This window comes from Dryobates pubescens, chromosome 32, assembly GCF_014839835.1.
Source record: "Dryobates pubescens isolate bDryPub1 chromosome 32, bDryPub1.pri, whole genome shotgun sequence".
In the NCBI taxonomy this organism is placed as follows: domain Eukaryota; kingdom Metazoa; phylum Chordata; class Aves; order Piciformes; family Picidae; genus Dryobates; species Dryobates pubescens.
The window spans coordinates 3935096-3947912 of NC_071643.1; the positions used below are offsets into that span (position 1 = coordinate 3935096).

The following is a 12817-nucleotide window of genomic DNA, read 5'->3' on the forward strand; positions in this document are numbered from 1 at the left end:
GGCTCAGCCAGTTCCAACCCCCCTGCCATGGGCAGGGACACCTCACACTACATGAGGTTGCTCAGACCCAGAGCCAGCCTGGCCTTCAAAACCTCCAGGGATGAGGCTTCCACCACTTCCCTGGGCAAGGAAGATCAGACTGCCCAGATGCTGGAGCACAAGCTCTGGCTTTGGAGTAGCTCTTCCCTGGAGAGAAGCAGCAGGATGGAGGGGAGGGCATGGGGTCAGGCGGGATGAAGGAACACCAAGGCAGAGAGTCAGGGCTGGCAGCAGTTGCTCTGCTTAGAGCAGGCTCAGCTCCGTGCCAGCTCCCCCCAGGGCAGGACAGGAAGAAGCAGGAGAGGCTGAGCTGAGTGACTCAGTTGCTTTATTGGCGGCCAGCAGCAGGCTGGGCAGGGGGCGCCTCACTCGGCGATGCTGCGGAAGGACTGGACCGCGGGGCTGGCCGCTCCCCACTCCACAGGCTTGCGGTACTCGCCCTTGGGCAGCAGGTACTGCCTGCCCCGGTAGTTGGGGTGCTCATAGAACACCCAGACGCCCTCCAGCACTCTGCAGGCGTGCACCTCCCGCATGTGCCACTCCTCCATGACGGAAGGGCAGTCTTCGGTGGCCTCGAACATCTGCCCGCCAAAGTCTCCTTTCTCAAAGACCTGGATGTGGCCCCGGCCTCCACTTGGCTGGGGAAAAGCAGAGAGAGAAATCAGAGAATGGAAGGGACCTCTGGAGATCACAGAGTCACACAACACTAAGGCTTGGAAGGGACATCAACAAAAATCATAGGCTCAGAGGATGTTAGGGGCTGGAAGGGACCTTCGAAGGTCATCGAGTCCAACCCCCCTGCCAGAGCAGGACCATGGAATCCAGCACAGCTCACACAGGAACACATCCAGACAGGGCTGGAAAGGCTCCAGAGAAGGAGACTCCACAACCTCTCTGGGCAGCCTGCTCCAGGCCTCTGGGACCCTCACAGTGAAGAAGTTCCTCCTCATGTTGAGGTGGAACCTCCTGTGCTGCAGTTTCTATCCATTGCTCCTTGTCCTATCCCAGGGTGCAACTGAGCAGAGCCTGTCCCTGTCCCTCTTGAACCCCAGCCCTCGGCTATTGATAGACATTGATCAGTCTCAGTCTTCTCTCCAGACTGAACAGCCCCAGGGCTCTCAGCCTCTCCTCCCCAGGCAGGGCTGCAGTCCCTTCAGCATCCTTGCAGCCCTCCCTTGGACTCTCTCCAGCAGATCCCTGTCCCTCTTGAACTGGGGAGCCCAGAACTGGATGCAATATTCCAGGTGAGGTCTCAGCAGGGCAGAGTAGAGAAAAGGGGAGGAGAACCTCCCTGGATCTGCTGGCCACACTCCTCTGATTGCAGCCCAGGATCCCATTGGCCTTCTTGGCCACCAGGGCACATTGCTGTCCCATGGATAACTTCTTGTCCACCAGGACTCCCAGGTCCTGTTCCACAGGGCTGCACTCCAGCAGCCTTCCAATCTGTACTGGTGCAGTTTATTCTTCCTTCCCAGATGAAGGACTCTGCATTTATCCTTGCTGAACCTCACTAGGTTCCTCTCTGCCCAGCTCTCCAGCCCAACCCCTCTGCCAGGGCAGGATCACCTGGAGTAGGTCACACAGGAACACATCCAGGTGGGTTCTGAATATCTCTAGAGAAGGAGACTCCACAACCTCTCTGGGCAGCCCCTTGCAGTATTGTGATCCTCCAGTCCAACCCCCCTGCTGGAGCAGGGTCACCCAGAGTCGGTCACATAGGAGCATGGAGACAGCAGAGTGCTGGAAGCAGGCATTGACACGTCCCCAGCTCTGATGGTCACCAGCAGATGGGAGCAGGAGGCATGGTCAGGCTCACATCAGGTACAAACCAGCTCCCCATCACACCAGCACAAGCCTGAACAACTCACATTACCACCCCAAGCATAGTGGGGTGACAGCTGGGGTAACAGAATCACAGCCTGTCAGGGGTTGGAAAGGACCTCTGGAGATCACCAAGTGCAACCCCTCTGCCAAGGCAGGATGCCCTCGACAAGGTCACACAGGAACACATCCAGGTGGGTCTGGAACATCTTCAGAAACAGAGATTCCACCACCACTCTGGGCAGCCTGTTCCAGGGCTCCAGCACACTTAAATTCAACAAGTTCCTCCCCATGTCTAGATGGAGCTTCTCAGGGTCAAGCTTGTGCCCCTCACCCCTTGTCCTGACCGAGCAACACGTGCAGAGAGGGCACAAAAGCAACGAGCCGGAGCAGAGCACTCCCAGCTCAAAGCTCCACCAGCGCCAGGCTGCAGGGAGGGACGAGGCCACCTCAGCAAGCCACGGGCTCTCCATCTCAGCCAGCCTCCCTGCCCCACTGCTGGCTTCAACACTGGTACAGTTTGAAGGGGGAACTTTAGCCTAATCCCACCACAAACCCTTCAGCCACCTCAGAAGGAGACAAACCTCCTCCACTCCCTGCTCCTCCGGGCAGCCAGGAGCTTAACGAGCTGCCGCCCCCACGACGAGCTGCGTTGCAGCGAGCAGCGGCGATTGGAAGCGTCGCCTTGCCTGAAGGCACTGCAGCAGCAGCAGCTTTCATCTGCAGCTGCCTGGACACCATCATCCTCCCCCCCCCCACCTCCCCCAGCCTGCTCCCCACCAGCTCTCAGGCCCAGCTGAGCTCCGCACGCTGCTGCTGGGGCTCCTCCAGGATGCTCGGAGCTAACACCTGTGAGCAGCAGGGCCCTGTGCAGCTTCTGCAGGGGGCACCACTGGGACGTGTGGGATAAAGCCACAGGTGTGGGACTCCACCAGCTCTCTGGGCAGCCTGCTCCAGGGCTCTGCCACCCTTAAATTCAAGAGGTTCCTCCTCATGTTTAGACAGAAAGTCTGATGTCCAAGTCTGTGCCCCTTACCCCTTGCCCTGTCACTGGGCACCACTGAGCAAAGCCTGGCCCCATCCTCCTGGTACCCACCCTTGAAATATTGATCAGCACTGATGAGCTCCCCCCTCAGGCTGCTCTTCTCCAGACTAAACAGCTCCAATTCTCTCAGCCTTGCCTCCTCACAGAGCTGTTCCAGTGCCCTCAGCATCTTCACAGCCCTTTGCTGTACCCTCTCCAGCAAGTCCCTGCCCTACTTGAACTGGGCAGCCCAGAACTGGGACACAACACTCCAGCTGTGGCCTCAGAGAGCAGAGAAGAGGGGGAGAACCTTCTGGCCACAACCTTCTTGCTGCACCCCAGGATGGCAATGGCCTTCTCAGCTGTGAGGGCACATTGCTGGCTCATGGTCAGTCTGTTGGCTACAAGGACTCCCATGTCCTTTTCCTCAGAGCTACTCTCCAGCAGGTCAGCCCCAACCTGTAGTGATCCATGGGGTTGTTCCTCCTCAGGTTCCTCCTCTGCACTTGCCCTCATTGGATTTCATTGGATTTCTCCCTACCCAGCTGTCCAGCCTGACCAGGTTACTCTGGATGGCAGCACAGCCTCACAGGGTGTCAGCCACTCCTCCCAGTTTGGTACCATCAGCAAACTGGCTGAGGGTCCACTCTGTCCCTTTGTCCAGATCATTGATGAAGATATTGAACAGGACTGGACTGAATAATGACCCCTGAGAACACCACAGGCCTCCAACTAGACTCTGCCCCACTGACCACAACCTTCTGGGCCCTGTCCTTCAACCAGTTGCCAGTCCATCTCACTGCCCAGCCACCCAGTCTGCTCTTCTTAAGCCTGGCTGTGAGGACACAATGTCAAACCCCCCTAGCCATGCCTCCAAGGGTCCTGCAGGTCACCAAGAAGGGATCCAGGGCACCATCAGCAGTGTGCTGATGACACCAAGCTGAGTGGTGCTGTTGATATACCAGAGGGATGAGATGTCATCCAGAGGACAAGCAGGAGAGGTGGCCCAGGTGAACCTCATGGGGTTCAACAAGAGCAAGTGCAGGGTCCTGCACGTGAGATGGAACAATCCTCACTATCAGTACAGACTGGGGGCGTAGGTGATAGAAAGCAGCCCTGAGGAGAAGGACTTGGGGGTGCTGCTGAGGGAGAAGCTGGACAGGAGCAGGCAGGGTGAGCTTGCAGCACAGAAGGCCAATGGCAGCCTGGGCTGCATCCAAAGCAGTGCTGTCAGCAGATCCAGAGAGGTGATTCGTACACTTGGCTCTGGTGAGACCTCACCTGGAGTACTGTGTCCAGCTGTGGAGCCCTCAATACAGGAAGGACCTGGACCTGATAGAGTGGGTGCAGAGGAGGCAATGAAAATGATCAGGGGCTTGGAGCACCTCTGCTACAAGGAGAGGCTGAGGGAGCTGGGGGTGTTCAGCCTGGAGAAGAGAAGGCTCCAAGGAGACCTAATAGCAGCCTGCCAGTACCTGAAGGGGGCTATAGGAAGGCTGCAGAGAGACTGTTTGCAAAGGCCTGCAGGGACAGGAGCAGGGACAATGGCTTCAAACTGGAGCAGAGCAGATTGAGATTGGATGTGAGGAACAAGTTCTTTACTATGAGGGTAGTGGAACGCTGGAACAGGTTGCCCAGGGAGGTGGTTGAGGTCCCACCCCTGGAGATAGTCAAGGTGAGACTTGACGAGGCTCTGGGCAGCCTGAGCTAGTTGGGGATGTCCCTGCTGGCTGCGGGGAGGTCACACTGGATGACCTTTGGAGGTCCCTTCCAGCCTGGACCATTCTATGGCACCCCCAAGCACGCTGAAGCCCTCTCAGGACAGGTGTGTGAGCTCAGAAGTCCCACTTACTATCTGGATGGCTTTGCAGGAGCCCAGGCGGTCGTTGAGGCCCATCCAGTGGTGGTAGTCAGGGTAGTCTCCCCGAGTCAGCACGTACATGTTGCCAGAGAAGTTGGGCCGCTCGTAGGCCACCCAGGTGCCCCCGTCCACGCGGATGGAGTTGCAGCGGCTCAGGTAGCTGTGGAAGTCAGGGCAGTCGCTGTCGCACTCATAGCAACGGCCCAGGAAGTTCTTGTCTTCATAGAAGGTGACCTGGAAGGCAGGCAGAGGAGGGAGAGAAGAGAGGGGTCTCATCCCCTGTCCAACTGAGAGGGGTCTCGACCCCTGCCCAGCCTCAGAGGGGGCTCCCGTCCCCTGCCCAGCCCCACAGGGGGCTCCCGTCCCCTGCCCAGCCCCACAGGGGGCTCTCGTCCCCTGCCCAGCCCCACAGGGGGCTCTCATCCCCTGCCCAGCCCCACAGGGGGCTCTCGACCCCTGCCCAGCCCCACAGGGGGCTCTCGACCCCTGCCCAGCCCCACAGGGGGCTCCTGACCCCTGCCCAGCCCCACAGGAGGCTCTCATCCCCTGCCCAGCCCCACAGGGGGCTCTCCGCCCCTGCCCAGCCCCACAGGAGGCTCTCATCCCCTGCCCAGCCCCACAGGGGGCTCCCGTCCCCTGCCCAGCCCCACAGGGGGCTCCCGTCCCCTGCCCAGCCCCACAGGGGGCTCCCGTCCCCTGCCCAGCCCCACAGGGGGCTCTCATCCCCTGCCCAGCCCCACAGGGGGCTCTCGGCCCCTCAGATGGGGGTCTCCACCCCTGCCCACCTCCACAGCCTAGCCACCAGTTCATTCCACAGCATGAAACCTCTGACAGCAGAGCCCTCCAGACGTTCAGAACTCACCAAGTCCAACCCCTGAGCAGGATCGACTGCATCCCACCCACCCCTGGCAAGCTGGTTTGCCAGTGCCTGCGGCTGCCACCAATGTCTTGCCCTTCCCAGCACCCAGTTCTGTCCCAATCTAACCTGAAGCTCCCTTGGTGAAGTTCCTCTCCTGTCTGCAGACAAACATAACCAGCACACTTCCCTCCCACCTTCTCTAGGCCAGTAGCTACCAAATGATGGCCAAGGAAGCCACAGGCAGTAGATGGCCTGCAGTAAGCAGCATCTCATTCCCATTGCCTCAGCAAGTGTCTGCAGTTAGACCTTTACTGCTGCCAGGGTGGTGAGGGCTCTTACTTCCTGGGTCATGTCTTCTTAGCCCTGTGTGTTAGGAAGAAGTTCTTCCCCATGAGAGTGGTGAGAGACTGACACAGGCTGCCCAGGGAGGTGGTGGAAGCCTCATCCCTGGAGGTGTTTGCAGCCAGGCTGGCTGTGGCTGTGAGCAACCTGCTGCAGTGTGAAGTGTCCCTGCCCATGGCAGGGGGTTGGAACTGGCTGAGCCTTGAGGTCCCTTCCAAGCCTGACAGCTCTATGAGTCTATGATTCCTTGCTGACACTCCATCAGGTCCACAACTTGCTGTCTCAGAAGCCCATCCATCAGGCAAGCTTTAACAGTGCCAAGACAAACCAAAGCAGCGCTCCACACATGTGGTGGACGGCACAGGCACGTGAGGATTGCATTTGTGGTTGGCATTTTCTGCCTGGGCTGCTGCAAGCTCACAACAGAGCTGACAGATTCCTGATCCAGCCCCACTCTTCATCCCAAGAGCTGCTCTACAGCCAGGCAGCTGACTGCAAAGCACTTTGCTTAGGGACACTTTGACTCTACTCCTGAAAGGAGGCTGTAGACAGGTGGGGGTTGGTCTCTTCTCCCAGGCAGCCAGCACCAGAACAAGAGGACACAGTCTCAAGCTGCACCAGGGGAAGTTTAGGCTGGAGGTGAGGAGAAAGTTCTTCACAGAAAGAGAGATTGGCCACTGGGATGTGCTGCCCAGGGAGGTGGTGGAGTCACCATCCCTGGAGGTGCTCAGAAAAGGCTTGGATGTGGCACTTGGAGCCATGGTTTAGTTGTCAGGAGGTGTTAGGCAATAGGTTGGACTTGATGGTCTCTGAGGTCTTTTCCAATCTGGTTGATCCTATGATTCAAAATGATCTCAAGAGCTGGTGAAGAAAATCCCATGGCCCTTGCCCAAGGGATCAGCAAGGCTGCCAGCTCTGGAGAGGTGCTGCACACTTTCTTCCAAGAGCCTTCCAGGGAAACATTGCCAAGCCCTAGTCCCAGACCACTGCTTTGTACAGCTCCAGCTTTAGATCCTTCCAGATCAGAGAATCATCAAATGCTTTTGCTTGGAAGAGACCTTTAAGATCACAAATTCCAACTGTTAACTCAGCACTGCCAGGTCACCACTGCTCCTTGGCCCTCAGCACCACATCTACACAGCTCTTCAATCCCTCCAGGGATGGTGACTCCACCACTTCCCTGGGCAGCCTCTTCAAGGACTTGACAAGGCTTTTGGAGGAGACTTTTTCCTACTATCCAACCTAAATCCCTCCCTGGGGCAAGCTGAGGCCATTCCCTCTCATACTATCACTTGTAGCTGTACTTACATGACAGTTACTCCTCAAGAGCTGCTCTTCACAACAGGGGTTCCTGAACCACCATGGCATTTTTGAGCACAGGCCATGCCTGCTTGCAGGACTGTGCAAGTCAGGACATGCCAAAAATGACATCACTCCGATAGGAACTGGTCTCAACAGATCCCTTTAAGCTGCACCCAGCCACCAGCCTGCCTTCCACCCTACCAGGAGACTGACTGCTTACCCCACTGTCTTCTAGAGCTTTGATCTACATGTTTGGTGCATATTCAAGATGGCATTCTACCTTTTCCAGCCTTCCAGAACTGTACTGATGACTTCAGAGAGTCAGAGAATGACCTGGTTTGGATGGGACCTCAAAGATCATCCAGTTCCAACCCCCTGCCATAAGCAGGGACACTTCCCACCAGCCCAGGTTGCTCAAGGCCTCATCCAACCTGGCCTTGAACACCTCCAAGGAGGGGACATCCACAGCCTCCCTGGGCAGCCTGTGCCAGTGTCTCACCACCCTCACTGTCAAGAATTTCCTCCTAATCTCCAGTCTAAACCTGCCCTCCTCAAGTTTCAGTCCACTTCCTCTCATCCTATTACTACAAGACCTGTGTTATTTGGTAGCATCTGAGACTGCCCCCACCAATTCTCTCCAGATGCTCTGGAGGGAAGGTTTCTGGACACAGTGGTGTAAACACCTTAGCCACAGGATCACCAAGGTTGGAAGAGACCTCAAAGATCATCAAGTCCAACCTGTCACCACAGGTGACCTCATGACTAGACCATGGCACCAAGTGCCACGTCCAATGCCCTCTTGAACACCTCCAGGGCTGGTGACTCCACCACAGCACTTTGGAATCTTCTTCTCCCATCATTTTTCCATAGCCTGAGTATTGAGATACAGAATCACCTTCTGCTCCCATCTTCTTCACCTGGACTGGGGCTGCTGGTATCCCTCTAACCTCAGTGCTCACTGGCACAGCTTCAAACCAGGAGATAGCCTCCAGTCAGGGACAGCCTGCTCATTATGTTTGGACTGTTTGGGTGTTTTGTTTGGGGTCCTTTCTATTATTCACTTAGCATTACAAAAGTCTAGCCACAGTTTTCCTAGAGCTGGTTGGTCAGTGTGTCCCATGGGCACGACCAGGTGCCTGGGGAGTCAGACTAACCACAGAATGGTAGGGGTTGGAAGGGACCTCTGAAGACCATCAAGTCCAACCCCCTGCCAAAGCAGGGCCACTTAGGACAGGTCACACAGGAACACATCCAGATGGGGCTTGAAAGTTTCCTGACAAGGAGACTCCACAACCTCTCTGGGCAGCCTGCTCCAGGGCTCCAGCACCCTTACACCAAAGATGCTTCCCTTCATGTTGAGGTGGAACTTCCTGGGTTCCAGTTTGTGTCCACTGTCCCTTGTCCCATCACAGGACACCACTGAAAAGTGCCTGGTCCTTTCTTCTTGACTCCCACCCCTCAGATACTGAAAGACATTGATGAGATCCCTCTCAGCCTTCTCATCTCCAGACTAAACAGCCCCAGGGCTCTCAGCCTTTCCTCATCACACAACTGTTCCAGTCCCTTCACCATCCTTGTAGCATCCACTGGACACACTGCAGCAGATCCCTGCTCCTCTTGAACTGGGGAGCCCCTAATTGGACACAGTAAGCCAGGTGTGGTCTGGTCTCACCAGGACACAGCAGAGGGGGAGGAGAACTTCCCTTTCCCTGCTGGCCACACCTCTAAGATCACTGACTCCAACCTTCTGCCCAACAGCTCCACGACCACCAGACCATGCCTCAAAGTGCCACCATCTACCTGTTCTTTGAACACCTCCAGGGATGGTGATTCCCCCACCCCCCTGGGCAGCCTGTTCCAGTGCCTGACCACTCTTGCAGCAAAAAAATTTCTCCTAATCCTCAACCTAATCTCCTGGAATGCTCCATCACAGCAACCATGCGTGAAGCTGGGCAAGCTGGCCTTTAATTTTTGAACAGAAAAGCTCTTTTGATGCTCTCTCCCCACCCAGCCCAGCACAGCTGAACTTCAGTGTGGGAAAGCTCCCTGCTGCTCCTAGCAGAGGATTTTACCTGGGCTTCTAAAGCCACAGAAATCCAAGAGCACAGCAAGGGTATGGCCATGCCCACAGCAAAGGGACCAACCACAAGTGTTGTTCCTGGATTTCTTCTTAGGCCATTTAGAGGAACTTAAGGAGAGGGCTCCTGCCCACCCACGCTCCACCACAGCCCTTTGCACACACCCTTCCATTCATTTCAGACCTTCATACTCCTCAACTCTCCTCCACTGGCTCAGGCACAGGGAGAGCAGAGGTTTCTCACCCCCAGGACAGTGACAGCTGAGCTACAGGTTTCCATTCCACTCTTCCATCCCATTGGGTCAAGTCTAACCTCAGTGCAAATCACCTTCAGTCAAGCCACCAAGTTGCTCTGTTTATGGCACTGAACCATTAACTGCCCAAACTTGGCTTTTTTGGGGCTTACCTGGGCAGAAAACAGTCTTGCCTTAGCAGCTCTCCCTTATGGAGCTGCCTTGGCCACCCCACAGCAGTTCTGTTCTCTTCCCAGCAGCAGCTCTTCATGAGCAGTAACTGCAAACCATAGCTAGCAGTGCCCACTGCCTCCTGAGGAAGCAGAGAGGGGGCAGTGACCCCCTTCTAGGGCAGACTGCTTGCTGAGGCTGTGGGAAGTCAGGTTTTGATTCTCTCCTCTCCCTGGAATGGGCTAGACAAGAGCAGGGCACAGAGAACAGCTGAGGTTTGTGCCCTCACGCCGCCTTAGCTGCTCCTGGACGTGGTGCTGCAGCACAGCAGCACACACAACTCCCTGCAGCATGCCCACAGGGGACATGGCCTTCAGCAGGTGGAAGGGCAGCAGGTGTGTAAGGCTCTTCAAGCAGACAGAGGAGAGGGCCATGAATCAGTCACTTGCCCAGCACCTTCTTTAGGCAGCAGCACTTGGAGACCGTGCCTCTGCCATGTGCAGCCAGCGGGTTAGGAGCAAGCAGCAGCCCCATCCTCAGCCTCCAAACCTGCTCACAGCCAAACCACTTTGAGCCAAGGTCACAGGGAAGCAGAAGCTGAATGCAGATCTTCCACAGCATCAGCCAGCGCCTCCAAACCACTCTGCTACTCAGCCTTCTGCCCACGCTGGTCCTGTGGGCTCCACAGCTTAACAGGAAGGTAACCCAAAACTCATCCAATGGAGACACAACTGGCCACAGCCTCTTAACAGCTGCTAGATGGTTCACAGGACAAACTGCCCACTAGCCCAAAGTTCTCACCCTCCTTTCCTAGCCATTTCTTCCTGCCCAGTCCCAGCCCTGCAGCAAAGTCTGCATGACCAACCAGCTCAGCTTTGCTAACTTCCAGACTGAAGATCACAGCGTCAGAGTTGGGTCCCCACATCACTCCAGCTGAAGCTGGGCTTTCTGACCTACCTCCTTCTCCAGTTCACATTCAGCTCTTCCTATGCCTCAGCTTCCACCACTGCCCCTTGTGCTGGCATTGGGCATCCCCCAGCAGAGCCTGGCTCCAGCCTCTGGGCACTCACCCTGCACAGCTTGAGCAACATGAATGAGGTCACCCTCAGGCTCCTCTGCTCCAAGCAAAAGAGCCCCCAGCTTCTTCAGTCTACTTGTGTAAGGGAGATGTTCCACTCCATCATTTTTGTGGCTCTTTGCTGGACTCCTTCAAGCAGTTCCCTGTTAGGAGGTTGGGTTGCATCCCTTGGGGAGCACTACAGCCTCTGGTACTACAGGCAACATTCAGGTGTCTCTCTGTTACAGCACACCCTTTGCTCCACCATGGAAGGGGGCTGTGGCAGATGCCACTGGTGTTGGGACTCAGGCCCTCTCAAGGATGCTTTCCATGGCACTCTGCCCTGCACATGCAGGTGGGCACCTTCACCATGGGCACAGCAGCCTCCACAGGCAACTTACAAGGCATCAGCTCCTGCTGCACTTCCAAATGTCCCCTGACCAGTCACTGTGTCCCACCTCCCTCCTCCCCCCCCACAGCCACACCTAGAGGCTCACAGGATGTTAGGGGTTGGAAGGGACCTCTGGAGATCATCCAGTCCAACCCCCCTGCCAGAGCAGGAGCAGAGAATCCAGCACAGCTCACACAGGAACACATCCAGACGGGGCTGGAAAGTCTCCAGAGAAGGAGACTCCACAACCTCTCTGGGCAGCCTATTCCAGTGCTCTGGAGACAGCCAAGATCTGGGAGAAGACCCAGGAGGGCTCACTTCCAGCTTCCCTCCATTGATGAAGGGATTTCAAGCATCTCCTTTTGCCACCACACGGACAGGAGGGGAAGCTTTCAGTCAGCGAAACGAAGAAGCCCAAGTTTCTCCACCGCTTACCCCTGCTCAATTCCCCCCTCCTAGCCACAAGCACCTGGAGACTGCAAATGGCCTTACCTTGGTTCCAGCTCTGGACATTTTTCCGTGCCAGCCAAGCTGCCCAGCGCTGGAGGAATGTCAGAAGCTGTTACAAAGGGGCTGGATCTGAGGCCCCCTTTTTATAACGGGCTTGTCTGAAACCAGCCAGCCGCTTTGTCATGAGAATGGGATCCAAAAATTGAGTCAGTGATTCTGGGGCTGCAGCCCAGTTCCAGAAAAGCAAACAGGATTATGGAATAAAGGAAGGCTTCACCATCCTGCCTTTGTCACCATCTGCTGAGTCAGAACACCAAAACTCTGCCAAATGCACTCAAAACACGCGCCCCCCCCCCCCGCCAAGGCCTGGAGGGTGGGGAAGGTGGGAGGGGGAGCAGGTTGGCTGCTCTGCTTTGCAAGCACGTTGAACACAGAGGCATCCCAGGCAGCTCTGAAAGGCCCAACCTCACCTGCAAGGAGCAGACCCAACACTGAGCCCACAGCAGTGCCAGGCAGCCAAGCATGCAGCTAGGAAAGGGTCAACACACGCCGAGGGAAAACACTGCAGGCTCTGAGGAGAAGCTCTGCTTCAAGAGCTCCCCATGGACACATCTGGGCAGCCAGGAGGCTACAGAGCATACAGCACACCTGCAGCTTGAGCTTTGCTCACAGAGACACACAATGGGTTGGGTTGGAAGGGATCTTAAAGATCATCCAGGTCCAACTCACCCTGCCATGGGCAGGGACACCTCCCACCAGCCCAGCTTGCTCAAGGCCTGGCCTTGAACACCTCCAGAGAGAGGGCATCCACAGCCTCCCTGGAGCAACCTGTGCCAGTGTCTCACCACCCTCACTGGAAAGAATTTACTCCTAATCTCCAGTCTCAACCTCCCCACCTCCAGCTCAAAGCCATTGCCCCCCAACCTGTCACTCCCAGCCTCTGTCAGAAGTCCCTGCCCAGCCCCCCTGTAGCCCCCTTCAGGTACTGGAAGGCTGCTCTAAGGTCTCCCTGGAGCCTTCTCTTCTCCAGGCACCTGCTGCTGCAAGATGATGCTCCAAACAGTGCCCAACACAGAGGAGAAGTCTGGCCACACAACCCCAAAGGGAGTGATTTCACACCCCCCCCACAAAGGGAGTGATTTCACACATCCCCCACACACAAAGGGAGTGATTTCACACACACACACCCC

At 56.5% G+C, this 12817-nt stretch overlaps 1 protein-coding gene across 1 annotated transcript; it reads right to left on the minus strand.

Annotated features, from left to right (window-relative positions):
* Positions 1-382: 382 nt before the first annotated feature.
* Positions 383-5021, minus strand: CRYGS (crystallin gamma S). The gene is made up of 2 exons (XM_009902896.2): positions 4737-5021; positions 383-677 (listed from the first exon to the last, which is right to left on the minus strand). The coding sequence occupies exons 1-2, from the start codon at positions 5019-5021 to the stop codon at positions 405-407; spliced, it is 558 nt and encodes a 185-aa protein (XP_009901198.2). The 3' UTR covers positions 383-404.
* Positions 5022-12817: the final 7796 nt, after the last annotated feature.